General features: G+C 44.8%; 1 protein-coding gene across 1 annotated transcript in view; it reads left to right on the top strand.

The window, feature by feature from the left end:
* The window catches only part of LOC124722560, a 459,722-nt gene extending 442,997 nt beyond the window's left edge, over positions 1 to 16,725 (top strand). Inside the window, exon 8 of the mRNA XM_047247700.1 lies at positions 16,367 to 16,725. Coding sequence (XP_047103656.1) covers positions 16,367 to 16,725 — 359 coding nt within the window. The remainder of the gene's footprint in view (positions 1 to 16,366) is intronic.
* The last annotated feature ends 813 nt before the right edge of the window (positions 16,726 to 17,538 follow it).

Here is a 17,538-nt window from a genome sequence, read left to right as displayed (position 1 = left end):
CCATATCCCATGCAATATGGCCTTTGACAGACGATGACATAGTGGTCGATAGGGACCGACTGGCGGATCTAAGCCCAGAACGCGGAATTTACCTTTTTCTTACCTTGAGAAGTGTAAATAATACATTCCACTTAACATTATCTAACGTCTAAATCTACAAATGCAGTAAATGTATATTTGTTTTTCTTCAAATTATGATAATATAAGTCATGTATTCAGTATTGCCTCGCCTGTTGCTACATTTCTCTGGAACCCAAGTTGATCATCAACGTGGTTAGCTTGTGTCAATATTTCCATGCGTCTGAAAATAACTCGTGTCAGTATTTTGCAAAGAAGACTAGTTAAACTCATATTTAGGTAATGTTTACACCTGTCATTACTTGATGTATTTGGAATTATTACATTCTTCGTGATTTTTGACAGTATCTCATCCGTCTCTCACACCTCACATATCAGCTGAAATAGTTTCGTCATAGTATGTTCTTCCAAGTATCTGAATACTTCTAAGGGAATGTCGTCTACGCTAGATTCCCTGTTTCGGCTTAGAAGTCAGAAAAGAAAATACTACGGAAGGATGTTGTACAGGGTTAGCGTATCAGCATGCACTATCATTAGCAATGTATATCAAGGGGCAGAAGAAGCTAAGTCTACCATAGTGACTGAAGATCTAATAATTCCAAGAAATCTGTAGCTATCAACATTTTCTCTGGCTGGTGAGTATTCATTCTGATCAGGAAATTGAGTGGGATATAGTTGCATGGTCCTATTGCAGGTGGACACTAACTTTGAAATCAAGCCTTAAAAATGTATTAAGACTAGTAAAATTCGACACATACAAATTTGGACATATACCCAGGTATTCATTTCACTTAGCAAGAAAAGCAACTATCGCTAATTAAGGAGATAATTTGATTCAGAGATCGCGCTCATGCTTCGCAAATAGGAAGCAATGAATCTAAGTAAATATTCACTTCACACGATCCCCTTGGTTGTTAATTTCAGTAAACTCAAGGATTGCCTACATTGAAAAGGGAAATGTGAACGGATCTCAGCCAAAATTCAAACTTACACTAAGTATCCTCTGAGAGCACTACCCACTCACCACGCCATCGCCAGAACAGTGTTCTCTCAGGACCTTTCAGACTACCTTGCTTTGCCGCCGTTACCCGCGCATCATTACTGGCTGGGGGAGGAGGAGGCAGTGGCGGACCAATCGCAAAAACCGTCAATTATATTCGCCAGGCGTTTGTCCAGTCGGGGGAACGCTAAAAAAGGTTAGAGGTCGTTCTTCAGCACACGTGCCAGTTTCACGGACAAAATTTTCAACGGAGTTCGGTGGAAAATTTCCACGACTTCACTCAATGACTTGCTTGACGAAACGTGAACGTTGAGAAAAGACGAGCCATCTGTTGTCCTCAGCCACATCAGTCTACAGGCCACGTACGAACAAGATTCAACGGAAAGTCCCTAAAACTGTACAGAGAGAAGTAAGAAAAGCTATCCTGATCACTACTGGAACATACGCAGATTCAGTTAGCCGCACAATCACACAGTGCAGAGCTTATTCAAGGTGGGGATTACGGAAAACACACACACACACACACACACACACACACACACACACAAAAGGGTCTCTACGCAGTCCTTCTCCCAGCATATAAATATAATAATAAAAAATAGCAGAAGACTAGTCTGTTAGACTAATTCCGAGAAGCTTACAGATTACAGATGACAGTTACACGAAAAGTGGCTAAAACAGGCCCTTTTCACAACAACCCGAAAAGATAGTGTCAGGGAGTGGAAGAAAGAGTGAGTTCCAGAAAAATGAGTAAGAATAACGAAGAACCAGTCCTGTAGATTCATTGGCTGCATTACTAGATTTCCATCGCAGCACTCAGTATTAATTGCCTGTCCTTTTAGTTCGTATCCATCATGCTATAAAGCTACCGTGTTCTAGAGATATTTTTTGCTTCACACTTGTTGTCAGCCTGAACCACTTGTCAAACATATTTCCAGCCGACTGGGGCGGTTGAAATAATCAAAAAGCAAGAGACTTCTAGCAGTGTCACGAGTAGATACTCGTGGTTCAATGTTTGTCGACCTCCTGAAGCACGACTAACGAATGAAATAAGATTGTGATTCAAAGTCCCGTTGTCGAGAAGTTGATTAGAGAGGAAGCTAAGCTCTGATTGAGGAAGGATGGGAAGGACATCTGCTATGTCCTTTTCAAAGGAACCTACCCAACCTCTGCCTTCAGAAATTTAGGGAAACCACGGGAAACCTAAATGAATGGCCTTAAAATCCACTATCCTCCCGAATCCGATTCCAATATCTTATTACTGCGTCACCTCGCTCTTTGCGCTTAAATGGAGTAAATATTAAAAAAAATCAATTCTTGCTTTATTCGTTTCCGTCCATTCAAGCGTGATTTCAGCGTTAAAGCTAGTTAAACACTTATGAAAGATGGATACTTGTGAGGTGTGAGAAGACCGATCTTGGAATAATGTTTATAATAAATTACAACCAGTTAGGTAAGTTATAAATCCCAACACCACGCAGTCTAACATTTTTGTGATAAGTATAATTCGCGGCCATGGAATCAGAAATACCACTATCAAACACACATTTTCAAATCATCAGCGTTAATATTGACAACAAAGTTCCCTGTAAATCAAACGTTAGTATAAATTAACCTGTTAAAAACCTATCTAGGTTCGGTATGTGCGAAGCATTCACCATGTGTCTACTTTTATTAAATATGATCATCAGATATCAATATGGGCATAATGAATATTACAATAATTACCACGCTATAACAGTTACGAAATTTTTCGGTATTAAAGATGGACACTAGAGGCTACATGTTAAGTTCTGAGCAATAAAATTGTCGACTCTTCCTTTATACTGATGGATTTTTGTAGTTTTTCGTGAAATATCCAGCCGCCACGCGGTCAAGAGGCTCTGATCGATACTGGTTGTTTTCTGTGTCTCTTGGCTGTGCGTTTCTGTTAATGAAACAAACATATAAGATATCATTACCTTAGTTATGGCTGTGAAAGTGGCTCTTACAGCAGCTACACTAGCGTAGTTGGACAAGAACTCACCAAAGGAACCCACTGCTTCCTTATTAAAAGGATCATTCTCGGTTTGACTCGAAGTTAGAAAAAATCAGAACTCACCTCTTTCCAAATAAGATGTAGCCATTTACCTCACTGGCCGATGCCACTGACGAAGTGGACCTTCGGCGTGGCTAGTATCCGAATTTTGTGATCTGCGAGTGCTGCAGCTCAGGCCCCCGCACGCTGTTATAAAATAAAAGTAAGCTATTTTGGATTTGAAAATTTTACAAATTAAAACTGTGTGTCGGGACAGCTCTCGAACCTCGAATTTTTTTTCCATGAAAGTGATACTGACTGAGCTCTCCAGGTGGGACTCAGGACATGCTTTCAGTGGTTCAAATCTGTCGGTACGTCTCGTCTGCACACTAGGCCCGTTACGGCTGACAGTTTTGCTCCGTCTGGATATTTCCTAACTTCGCACGGAGTCAAATATTCATTTCGGAATAGATTTTCTTGAGCCGTTAGAAACGCCTTGATGTAGTAAATTAAAATTCTTGCATTAGATACAATATCCATCCGAAAAAGCAACCTTCAGAGCGTCATAGTTGTGATGACGTGATAAACTAGAAGATAAATCTACGTCTGTATTTCGCAAGCCACCTTACGTAGAAAGGACAGGGGAAGGAGTGTGCAGGGTTGCGTAAGTTGATAATTAACAGTCGAACGAAGGACGTTAGAAATTCCAGAGATACGCGACATATTTATAAAGGTGGAAGCCACCTGTAGCGAAGAAAACCGTTGTACTAGCCTGGAATCGAGCCCCCAATCTTTGGTTTACCTGTCTGAATTATCAGAACAAACATTAAAGAAAGATTAGATGAGAAGCTGACCTTTTTTTATCAGAGAAACAATAATGTCAGGAAACTCTCGCTAGTAGCACATGCCAGTCTCTTGTTTGCCGATAAAGGCAAAAGGGGAATTTAGTTAAGGCTAAGTGCGGGAGAGAAAAGAAGAGAATATGGTGTGTCCACAGTAGGCAAAATATTGCTTACAAATTTAAATAATGGTAAGAATGTGCCACGAGATTACAATGCAGTCTTCTAATATGATACCTTTATCCTACATACAAAAAATGATTAATAAATTATTATTTGTATAGATTCAAAGTTTACTGCAGTTTTGTACATAATTTCTTTTTCTACTCTGGAAGTATGAACCACGACAGAATCACGAATACATTAAATGGAGCACAATTCTTTTCAGGTACAAAACAGTGTAATTTTGTAATAATATCGACTGCAATGTTGTTATACGTTTTTAACAACTCTTATACAATGAGATGACGAAAGTCAAGGGGGAGCGATATGCACACATACAGATGGCGTTACTATCGCTTACACTAGGTATAAAACGGCAGTGCATTAGCGGAGCTGTCATTTACACTCAGGTGATTCATGTGAAAAGGTGTCTGACGTTATTATGGCAGCACGACGGTAATTAACAGACTAGTGAACGCGGAGTGGCAATTGGAGCTAGATGCATGGGACATTTCATTTCGGGAATCGTTAGGAAATTCAATATTCCGAGATCCACAGTGTCAAGAGTATGCCGAGAATACCAAATTTCGAACATTACCTCTCACGAAGGAGAACGCAATGGTCGACGGCCTTCACTTAACGACCGAGAGCAGCGGCGTCTGCGTACAAAATGGTTCAAATGGCTCTGAGCACTATGGGACTTCACATCTGAGTGCATCAGTCCCCTATAACTTAGAACTACTTAAACCTAACTAACCTAAAGACATCACACACATCCATGCCCGAGGCAGGATTCGAACCTGCGACCGGAGCGGTCGCGCGGTTCTAGATTAAAGCGCCTAGAACCGCTCGACCACAATGGCCGGCCGTCTGCGTACAGTTGTCAGTGCTAACAGACAGTAAAGACTGCATGAAATAACCGCATAAATGAATGTGGAGCGTACGATGAACATATCCATTAGGACAGGGCGGCGAAATTTGGCGTTAATAGGCTATGGCAGCAGATGAGCGACGCGACTGCCTTTGCTAACAGCACGACATCGCCTGCAGTGCCTCTCCTGGGCTCCTGACCATGTCTGTTGGACCCTGGATGACTGGAAAACTGTGGCCTTGACAGATTAGTCCCGATTTCAGTTGGTAAGAGCTAATGGCAGGGTTCGAGTATGGCGCAGACCCCACGAAGCCATGGACCGAAGTTGTCAACAAGGAACTGTGCAAGCTGGTAGTGGCTCCATAATGGTGTGGGCTGTGGTTACATGGAATGGACTGGGTCCTCTGGTACAGGTGAGCCGATCATTGACTGGAAATGGTTTTGTTCAGTTACCTGGAGACCATGTGGAGCCATTCATGGACTTCATGTTCCCAAACACCGAAGGATTTTTTTTATGGATGACAATTCGTCATTTCACTGGGTGACAACTGTTCGCAATTGGTTTGAAAAACATTTTGGACAGTTCGAGCGAAGGATTTGGCCACCCAGATCGCCCAACAGGAGAGTTGGGTTCAAGAGTTCAGTTCGTGCTCAAAATGCTGCACCGGCAACACTTTTGCAATTATGGACGGCTATATCCCATGACTTTCGTCATTTACAGTGTGGCAATCATATAACAATAAAATTCCTGTTAGCACGGAAGAATAATTTTCACGAAGTTTCGCTAATTCAACGAAACATACATAAATGCTTAGTACAGGTCAATGAAAGCCACCTTATTTCAACTTTTAAATATTGGTGTTAATTTTCAATCTCTCCGCAAGGTCAGAGATAATCTTAAGAAATTATTTCGCTAATTGTGACGCAACTGTATTGACTGTGGCCAAACGCCAAATAGCAGAGGATCATCTGAACTTCTTGCAGAGCATCTCGAAATGCCGCCAGTTCGTAGAACCCTAGAGTCGAACTACCCTGGGAAAGCGTCTAGGTATTAAATCGAGATGATGACGTCCGTTGGATGAAAGCACTTGCAGGGCGACAATTATTGAACTGTATGAAAAGAAATATAAATTAGTTACAAACTGCGGCGTTCACACACTTTATTCAACATGTAAACGTCGCTACAGATATTTGGTTTTGCCATCATTGGCGATGATGCGGCACAGACGAATAGCGAAATTCTGCATGACCCGCTGAAGTGTCGGAACATCGATGCTGAAAGGACCTCCTGAATGGCTATTTTCAGCTGAGCAAAGGTGTTGGGGTTATTGCTGTACACCTTGTCTTTAACAACGCCCCACAGAAAGGAGTCGCATTTGTTGGGATCCGGAGAATTTGGCGGCCAATCGAGGTCCATGCCAGTGGTCTCTGGGTACCCCACAACCAGAATGCGGTCCCCAAAGTCCTCCTCCAGGATACAGAACGCTCTCCTGCTTCGATGGTGTCGAGCTCCGTCTTGCAAGAACCACATCTTGTCGAAATCAGGGTCACTTTGGATAATGGGGATGAAATCATCTTCCAAAACCTTCACGTACCATTCGGCAGTCACCGTGCCATCAAGGAATATCACACCGATTATACTGTGTCTGATCATTGCACACCCCATCGTCACTCGTTGAGGGTGAAGAGATTTCTCGATCGCGAGATGTGGATTCTCAGTCAACAGATGCGACAGTTTTACTTACAGACGAACCCATCCAAATGAAAGTGGGCTTCGTCACTAAACCAAACCATACATATGCATATTAATTCCCATCATGCCTCGCGACCAGCCGTGCAGTTTGATCGTACCAACGCAAACCGTTCAGAAGTTTTAACAATTTTATTTCTTTTAGTTCAATCATTGTCACCCTGAAGTAGAACGTAATCCCTCTTAGTGGGAGGGCTTTAGTAAAAGCATCTGACTACTTACAGTGTCAGATACAAAAAGGCTCAGCATCACCTTTATTATTCTTCATATTCTGAAAGATATCATCCGTTAAGGGTTCGTACCATTCATTCCAAAGAAAAATTGATCAAATTCCTGCTCTACCTTCAAAATTTGTCCACGATGCTTCATGGAGGAAGAACACAGTGTAATTTTGTAACGATTTGCTTACCAGCTGTGGACGCTAGACGTTTCCTTCCAGGTAGGGCTCCATCAAGGATTGAAGATTAAACATCTCCAGTACCTTCGCTTGGACCCGAATATAAAATACACTTCCTGAACAAGGCTGCAATGTGCTCGTGACCAGCAAGAACGAGCGGAACGTGTCCGAAACAGTCGATAAGCCACTATGGTTAACGTAGTATCAGATTTTATTGCAAGGTCTGCCCAACTTGTATCGGAAAGGAGAATGAGGCATTTGCTCCCGTCTCCAGACACGTCTTCGCTGGACATCGGAGCCCATTTCCAAGTGGGGCTCATCACTGAAGACAATTCTACTCAAGTCAATAAGATCCCATGCCGGAGACGTGTCTGGAGGCGCCCTGGACAGCAGTGAGATTCCAACCTGACTGTCCCCCGCCATACAGCCCGAAAACTACGAGCAATGGTCTGGTGTGCCATTTCTTTTGACAGCAGGACTCCTTTGGTTCTCATCCACTGGAGATTTGTGGTAAGTTCCTATGGGACCAAACTGCCGAGGTCATCGGTCCCTAGGCTTACACACTGCTTAATCTAATTTAAACTAACTTACGCTAAGGATAACACACACACACACCCATGCCCGAGGGAGGACTCGAACCTCCGACGGGGGGAGCCGCACGAACAACGGTAAAGCGCCCTAGACCGCGCGGCACGCCCCGTTTAGTTGTCATTCATGGCAACCCACCCTGTGCTTACATTTCAGCAAGATAATGCCAGCCCGCACGCGGTGAGAGTTTCTACTGCTTGTCTTGGTGCTTGCTACTTTGGCCTGCAAGATTGTCGTGTCTCCCCCCAATTGAGAACGTTTGGAGCGTTATGGGTACAGTCCGCCAACCAGCTTGGGATTTTGGCTTTATAACGCTCCAATTGGAAAGAATTTGACGCGGTATCCCGCAGGAGAACATTCAACAACTTTATCAATCAATTCAAAGTCAAATAATTGTTTACATAAGGGCCCAAGAAGGACCAACACGCTACTGACTTGTTCAGTTTGTGAAGCTCTCTCTTAAGTAAATCATCCAGTTTTTGTGAAATTGTAATCATTTGTTTGTCTGTATATGTATAGTACATCTACCAATTTCCGCCCCATGCCGATAATTCTCTCATTGTGCATCGTTTTTCGTCTTAGAGTATATTTGGTAAAATACACTCCTGGAAATTGAAATAAGAACACCGTGAATTCATTGTCCCAGGAAGGGGAAACTTTAGTGACACATTCCTGGGGTCAGATACGTCACATGATCACACTGACAGAACCACAGGCACATAGGCACAGGCAACAGAGCATGCACTAGTACAGTGTATATCCACCTTTCGCAGCAATGCAGGCTGCTATTCTCCCATGGAGACGATCGTAGAAATGCTGGATGTAGTCCTGTGGAACGGCTTGCCATGCCATTTCCACCTGGCGCCTCAGTTGGACCAGCGTTCGTGCTGGACGTGCAGACCGCGTGAGACGACGCTTCATCCAGTCCCAAACATGCTCAATGGGGGACAGATCCGGAGATCTTGCTGGCCATGGTAGTTGACTTACACCTTCTAGAGCACGTTGGGTGGCACGGGATACATGCGGACGTGCATTGTCCTGTTGGAACAGCAAGTTCCCTTGCCGGTCTAGGAATGGTAGAACGATGGGTTCGATGACGGTTTGGATGTACCGTGCACTATTCAGTGTCCCCTCGACGATCACCAGTGGTACGGCCAGTGTAGGAGATCGCTCCCCACACCATGATGCCGGGTGTTGGCCCTGTGTGCCTCGGTCGTATGCAGTCCTGATTGTGGCGCTCACCTGCACGGCGCCAAACACGCATACGACCATCATTGGCACCAAGGCAGAAGCGACTCTCATCGCTGAAGACGACACGTCTCCATTCGTCCCTCCATTCACGCCTGTCGCGACACCACTGGAGGCGGGCTGCACGATGTTGGGGCGTAAGCGGAAGACGGCCTAACGGTGTGCGGGACCGTAGCCCAGCTTCATGGAGACGGTTGCGAATGGTCCTCGCCGATACCCCAGGAGCAACAGTGTCCCTAATTTGCTGGGAAGTGGCGGTGCGGTCCCCTACGGCACTGCGTAGGATCCTACGGTCTTGGCGTGCATCCGTGCGTCGCTGCGGTCCGGTCCCAGGTCGACAGGCACGTGCACCTTCCGCTGACCACTGGCGACAACATCGATGTACTGTGGAGACCTCACGCCCCACGTGTTGAGCAATTCGGCGGTACGTCCACCCGGCCTCCCGCATGCCCACTATACGCCCTCGCTCAAAGTCCGTCAACTGCACATACGGTTCACGTCCACGCTGTCGCGGCATGCTACCAGTGTTAAAGACTGCGATGGAGCTCCGTATGCCACGGCAAACTGGCTGACACTGACGGCGGCGGTGCACAAATGCTGCGCAGCTAGCGCCATTCGACGGCCAACATCGCGGTTCCTGGTGTATCCGCTGTGCCGTGCGTGTGATCATTGCTTGTACAGCCCTCTCGCAGTGTCCGGAGCAAGTATGGTGGGTCTGACACACCGGTGTCAATGTGTCCTTTTTTCCATTTCCAGGAGTGTATGTTACAGTTCCTTCCATTTCATTTACTGGGGGAGTTAATGCTTATATTCTGTGTATAGCCACAAATGTAAAACTGTGTGGTGTGTTCCTTGTGATAACGACGTGCTGCCATGTAAATGTTATTCTGTGGTTTTGTGAAGAAGACTCTGCATCTTATAAACTAATGAGACTCGTGTGAGAAAAGCCACAGTACATCTGCTTGTATTTGGGTGGTTCCTGCAACAGCGACCGGGACGCAGCGAGGGAAAGTCGGTTGAAAATATGAGAATTACTTTAAAATTTCTGTTATGACACACACTGAAGTTTATTACATCACAGTACCCCAACCGCTAGAAAACCATTAGCATAGCATTGCAGAAGTCAGCACATGTAATACGCTACTGGTTTTAACACATGAGTAATAGTAATTCTAGCTACAAAACTCTTACTACTGTAAGAGGGCAATAGCTATGTCTTCTAGGTTTAGCGGAAAAGAAACGAGTTTCAGCACCGCTACGAACTACCATGACATTCGCAATTTTCAGCCCAATAAGCCTACATGGCATAATAAAGTCACCCAATCTCCACTAGTTCTGAGCTATAGCATGTTTGCCAAGGAAGTAAGAAAGAATCCTGGCCAGATTGGATGTACTGCTGTAAGTGATAGCCAATCACAGTGCGACCATACCGGCAATTCGGCGGTACGTGATGTTATAATATTTGCTGAGGTTAAATTCAGGTTTTATTGCCTCAGTCAGACTTGTCTGTATCGTAAGTTACTATATCTATCCTTTAAACGTCAGTTTTAATATTAGTCTATTACTCTGATTATGAGGGCATGATTCAGAGTAATGCCTGAGAAATTTTTGTGTGAAAACTATTAAAGCATTTTACATAAAACCAACATTATTAACGTTATACATATTTATTTCACATGTATACATATTTGCAGCCCTCTGTCGCTAGAGGGCTTCGACTTGTAGCGAGTAACACGGCAGTATGTAACATGTAACGTAATTATGTTGATGTATGAAAAACAGCGTGCTGTAAAAGACTTTCGAATTCCAAGATTTCGTCCACACATGAAGCACCCTCTTCTTCAGCATGACAATGTCAGACCACAAACGATTGATGCGACATCTGCAACTATCCAACGCCTTGAGTAAACTGTCACTGCTCATCCTCCATTCAGTCCCTACTTGATACTATCGGATTTTCTTCTGTTTCCAAAACATAAAGAACACCTTCGAGTACTTCACTTTCAAACAATGACTCTGAGCACTATGGGACTTAACTTCTAAGGTCATCAGTCCCCTAGAACTTAGAACTACTTAAACCGATCTAACCTAAGGACATCACACACATCCATGCCCGAGGCAGGATTCGAACCTGCGACCGTAGCGATCGCGCCGTTCCAGACTGTAACGCCTAGGACCGCTCGGCCACCCCGACCGGCTACTTCACTTTGATAGTGATGAAGCAGTGCAAGCAGAGGCGAGGTTGTGGCTCCATCTAAAAAGCATACATTCTATCTACAGTGATGGTATCAACAAACTGGTCTCTCGCTGAGAGAAATGTGTTCTTCGCCAGGGTGACTATGTTGAGAAACAAATATGTAGACATGAAAAATAAAAATGTAGAATGTTAATAACCTTTCTTTTATTTGAAAAGCTTTAAGGGTTTTCTCATTAAAAATTCGGAGGCATTGCTTTTCAGCACGCCCTTCGTTCTGTGAGTTGGTGAGACAGTATTTGGCGGGCAGCCGTAGTTGTCCTTGCTATTTGTGGACACCTACCAGAGCATGTTGTGGCCTACACGGCTGTGATTTCCGAGAATTTGTACTGTGCTTGAGAGACAGGTATCATCACTAGAAACTCGGGGCACCCGCTCTGCCCAGCACAGAAAGCCAAACGCAGAGATAAAAATTGTCTAGTTTCTTGAAGTTATTGCAATAGCTGGATGGGAGTACTGTATCGTTACAGTGTATGTCTTCTGGTTGCTGTGGTGGCTGACTATCTGTCCGCACATTTGAATCACTTTTCTGCGCTGTTTAAAGCACATTTCGCTTTTCTCAATGTTTTTATCGTGAGGCTGACACAGCACAGTATACTGGTTTCTAATATATCGCTGTATATCTCCTCTATATGCAATATTAGAATGACAGATTTTGACAGTATACTACAATATGTACACAAGGTTGACTCCAAATAAACAGTAGTTGCTCAGAAATGTTATACGTTGACAGAGATGCTTCACTTAGTTTTCACCTGTTTGACTTAAGAGATAGCAATGTAGCAATACGTAGCATATGGTATCATTTGACTATTTTACTTAACTATGAGCTAATATAGAAACTGGTACGCTTAAAATAAGGTACAGTGATGACTTGTTGGTATAATTTAAAACAAAATACTCGAAACATTTTTACGTATGATGATGGACAGCCGGCCACGGTGGCTGAGCGGTTCTAGGCGCTTCAGTCCGGAACCGCGCGACTGCTACGGTCGCCGGTTCGAATCCTGCCTTGGGCATGGATGTGTGTGATGTCCTTAGGTTAGTTAGGTTTAAGTAGTTCTAAGTTCTAGGGGACTGATGACCTCAGATGTTAAGTCCCGTAGTGCTCAGAGCCATTTTGATGATGGACAGGTGTTGGAATAAACAAAGATATTCCTATAAATTAATAGTTGTTGGATTATATATTCACTAAACTCTCTGAAACACGATCATACACGAGAACGGTGTACTGGTTAGTTACAAATATTAGATTATGAGGTTGGTGAAGTTGCTGAGAAACGTTCTGCTCTTAAATTATCTTTTCCCCCTTTCCTGTTCTATTCGAGAATGACTTGTGGAAAGAATGATTGTCGCTAAGTTTCTGAAGCAGCACTACTTTCTCTTTTTTTCTCGTTGTCGTCATTTCGTGAGACGTGTGTGGGAGAAAGTAATGTGTTGCCCGACACTTCCTAGAACGGACTCTTGCGAAATGGCAATAGTAAATCTGTGCGTGATGCACAACGCTTCTTCTGTGGCATCCGCCACTGGAGTTTGTTCAGCATCTCCTTAATGCTCTCTCGACGATTAAAGGATCCCGTGACGAAACGTGCCACTTTTAGTTGGATCTGTTCTATCTCTTCAATGAATCCAACCTGGCAAACATCTTAAACTGGCGACCAATACTCAACAATCGGCCGAATAAATATTTTGTAAGGCACCACTTTCGTATATGAATTACATTGCCTGAAAAGTCTTGCAAAGAATCTGTCAGGTGTCTGCTTTTCCTACTGTTTGTTTCATGTGGTCATTTTACTTTAGGTCACTTCGGGTGGTTTCTCCTAGCTATGTTACGGTAATTACTACTTTTAGTAGTTTGTCGCCAGTAGTGTGATCGAAAACTGGTTTATTTACTCACCTATCAATGTACAATATGTTGTATTTATTTGCGCTCAGGTTCAGCTTCCAGTCCCTGCAGCAGTCTTTGGTCGTCTTCATAGACACAGTCCGCTACAGTCTTGTGGCATTGCTGCCTCCTAATAGACACAGCAACGTCTTCGAACAGCCTTATCGAGTTTCTGACATATCTACAAGATCAGTTATACGGCTGTTACAAAACGATACCGACAGACTTCGAGGGGCTGTAAAGGTTGTCGCGAGGAACAAATTGAGGATAGGGACACGTATCCAGAAACGTCATCCAACGACGCTACAGAGCGTCGAAGTTACAAGCGTCGGCGCTTGCCGCTTGCCCTCCCCTTTGGCAGCAAACTTGACTTACTACGCCGACTGATCGTGGGCGGAACGTCTCGCAACGTTGTTTGTTACTCAGTGATCGAGACTAATTGCAACGATCGCCAATGGAGCAGATGTAGCCGCTACTGCGCAGACAGGCCTTGTATCCTATGAATGTGATCCGCTGTTGCCTCAGTGGTGACGGCTTCGGGCATAGGTTTATATCTGCAGTTTATTTTTCTCGTGGAACCCTTGAAATCTCCACTGTTTTACGGTATACAGAAGAATAATAAACTGCAGATGGAAACCTGTGTCCGAAACTGTCATCCATCGATGCAGCGAGCATCCGCTTCGTAGGGGAGAAAGCCTATGTACGGAGCAGTTAGCTCCGTCTTCGCCACTGGCAATTGTGGCAATCAGTCGAGTTCACTATATAACAAATAACATTGCTAGACTTTCCACCTAACGTCCGTCAGCGTACAGAGCCACGTTTGCTGCCGGAGGGATGGCCTAGGGACAGGCGCCGGCGCATATAACTTAGACGCTCTGCATCATCGTTGGCTGACGTTTCCGGACTCGGGCTCCTATCCTCAATCAGACGACTGTGGGATAGCTACAAGACACACACACACACACACACACACACACACACACACACACACACACACACACACACACACACATTATTCGTTGGAGCGTCCATTTACTCCATGGAATAGCTTCTCTGCTGTCTATGTTTTCTCTTATGAAAAGAATGAAGGAGATCTTGCGGATTAGCCGTGAAAGAACGAAGACGTATATGTGTGTATTGTTGAGCTAGTCGCCATCTTGATGAGATTCTGTATGAGAAGGAATTTAATACATGAACTAAACTAAAGTAAGTGTGTTCGCGTATTATTTAACTGATTATTATTGACAGTGTCTGCTTACTACGCTGTGTTGCACGGGATCAGTGGGGACGTCTGATTTACACTGGACGAACCTGCCGTTTTGTATGCTCAAGATATCCAGCTTATTACTTTCAATAAATGGGCTAACACGGTCTTACCAGCAGATCTCCGGTCTTCCCCATGTGATCACCGTAAGTTAATAATTATTACAAATGTTTTCAGTAGATCGACTGACAATTTTCGTAGCACCGAGACTTCGAAATTGCTTCACTGCCTTATGGAATTTAAGTTAAGCTCAATTTAATCAGGATAGAACGGTATTGAACTGTGTGAATGTGATAAGCCTGCTTTGTGAATGAAAATTCCCTTAATATACGCATGTTTTTTACTATCCTGATCAGTGAAGCTAAATCAGGCTGGTGTGAGAGAGGTTTTTAAATTTTAGATCCCACAAAAAAATATTAAAAATGCACTACTACACTGGTGGACAGCAGTTGCCTGCAACTGAAGAGCGTAATACTGAAGATAGCAATACGGCCTCTAACAACTGAAGAGAGTAATATGGCATCCATCAGTTTAAATAATCCTCATAGGAAAAAAAGACATTAGGGAAAAATATTTGTTTTGATGTCCCCTACAACCTCCCAGAGTTTGTCGGTTTAAATACTTTTCACCCTGTATAAATACTGCAATAAGAAACAGAGCCCCGCTCATCAATGTCGAAAGGGAAGAGTTTCGCTGTACTAAGCACGAACTGTGGTGTCGACTAGATCGCGTCTGTGTAGTGTCACGTGGTGATGTGATACTGACAAGGGAACCTCCCCATCGGACCCCCCTCACATTTAGTTATAAGTTGGCACAGTGGATAGGTCTTGAAAAGCTGAACACAGATAAATCGAGAAAAAAGGAAGAAGTTGTGTGGAACTATGAAAAAAATAAGCAAAATATACAGACTGAGAAGTCCATGCATAGTGTAAGCTCAGGAGCGGCGTGGTCCCATGGTTAGCGTGAGCAGCTGCGGAACGAGAGGACCTTGATTCAAATCTCCCCTCTAGTCAAATTTTTTTTTTTCAGACAATTGTTGTCTGTCCGTCCGTCCGTCCGATGCGTAGTATGGGGGACGCTACACCTAATCAAACATCGATACACACGACGTCAGTCGACTACAGGGCACGGAAGAGACGGAAGAGAGAATATTCCTGCTAACGAGGCTTGCGATCAAATGTTTTCGGTTCCCATTGGAGAGGCACGTCCTTTCGTCTACTAATCACACGGTTTTGCGGAGCGGTCGCAAAACACAGACACTAAACTTATTACAGTGAACAGAGACGTCAATTAACGAACGGACAGATCATAACTTTGCGAAAATGAAGAAAGTAAACGTTTCACTCAAGGGAAGAGTTGAACCAAGGACCTCTCATTCCGCAGCTGCTCACGCTAACCACGGCTGCTCACGCTAACCACGGGACCACGGCGCTCCTGAGTTCACACCATCCTTGATGTTGCCTATCTTGCGCATGGACAACTCAGTTTGTATATTTTGCTTATTTTTTTCGTAGTTCCACACAACTTCTTCCTGTTTTCTCGATTGATGTGTGTTCAGTTTTTCAAGGCCTATCCACTGTGCCAACTTATAACTAAATCTGAGGAGGGTGCGATGGTGAAGTTCCCTTGTTAACTCGAGTGGGCTAAGCAGCTACTGCCGGCTATCCTACAGCGCGGCGGCAGAGTGCCCTCGTGGCACGGAGCTGCTGGAGGTTTGGCTTAATGGCTGCACACAATCGGGCCCGCCCGATCGCGCGCGACCGCTGCCGGCATCGAACAGAAACCTACAATTCTGATACCAATGTATCGATATGTGATACCACACCTACAAATAATCCTCTGTTGTAAACAGTAACACTCCTATCACAAGTCTTTGCGGTGCCACTGAAATCACCTCTACATCTGTGGAATCTGTTCATTTGAGAGGATATGAGGAGTTGTGGCACAAAATTTCTTTTCTCACCACGTATTCATTGGAGACAAGTGAGTACAGGGCTACGATGTTTGTTACAGGGAGCAGCTACGTGCCGTCGACGTGGACGGCGCAGTTCCCGGCCAGCACGCACAGCCCCAGCCCGTTCCACCGGCAGACGCCCAGCCAGAGTTGGCCGCCACTGCCCAGCAGCCAGCCGGCGTCCCCCACCGACTGGCCGGCGTCGCCCGCGGTAGCAGCGGCGGCCGAGGCGGCGCCCACGGCGTGGCTGCCCAGCGCCAGCACGGCGAGCGCGCCGCACCAGCTGGGCCTCGAACACGCGGCCGTCGGCGCGGGCTTCGGCTTCGGCGGCCAGCCCGACAACGGCGCCGCCAAGCCCACACCGGCTGCCGCAGCTGCCTCGGCACTGCTCGCCGCCGCCCTAGTGCTCCGCTTGTAAACAAACTGGTCTCAGCTCCTGCGGACCTCACTCTCACAGGAGCATCGTGTACGTGTGAAACATGTCTAGATCCACCAGACTTTACTCTCACATCTGTCATTCTCCGTACCATTCAGTTCTCTTCTTCGGCTATATTTTTCGATTAGCCTCTACAAAAGTTGGACAACTATTTGTCATATCATTTGCGACATGTCGAAACTGTATATCACACGAGGAGGCGAACGCAAGTACTTGATATTCGCCGACATTTCTCTTCTGACTGAGGCGCACTAGCCCACATCGAAGGAATAAAAGCTTCAACTTGTCATTATTTCTTCTTAATTCCGACAGCTTTCTACTGCTGTTGTATTTGCCTAGAACTCCTAGGAATGTGATTGATACAACGCAAAATCGATTAAAGGTAAAACACCTCTATTCCAACCGACGTAGCTGAAGCCCCCTCCACGATCCTAAGGGACAGGTCTCACAAAGGAATGTACTCAACACCCCGCAAACTCACGAAGAGCAAAATTCTACAATTCTTCTCAGACTCCAAAGAGGCTCTCACAAGATGCTATATAGAGGGAATGTGACCAACACGGTGTGAATTCCATAGAGACAAAATTGATGCCATTCTGCCGGCGCTACCGAAAAGTGCTCCCATGATCCTCTAGGATCAACATCGTATAAACTCCTCCAAGAGTAAAATTTCGCCACTCTTCCTAGACTCCAAAGAACATTTCCTGCGACCCTTTAAGGTTAGTGCCTTAGGAACATAGCGCCGTAGTAATACAATCAACACAGAGTAAATTCCACCGAGAATTAAAAAAAATC

This window comes from Schistocerca piceifrons, chromosome X, assembly GCF_021461385.2.
Source record: "Schistocerca piceifrons isolate TAMUIC-IGC-003096 chromosome X, iqSchPice1.1, whole genome shotgun sequence".
Lineage (NCBI taxonomy): Eukaryota > Metazoa > Arthropoda > Insecta > Orthoptera > Acrididae > Schistocerca > Schistocerca piceifrons.
The sequence above is the reverse complement of the archived record's forward strand: the minus strand, read 5'-3'. Positions and strand labels throughout refer to the sequence as shown.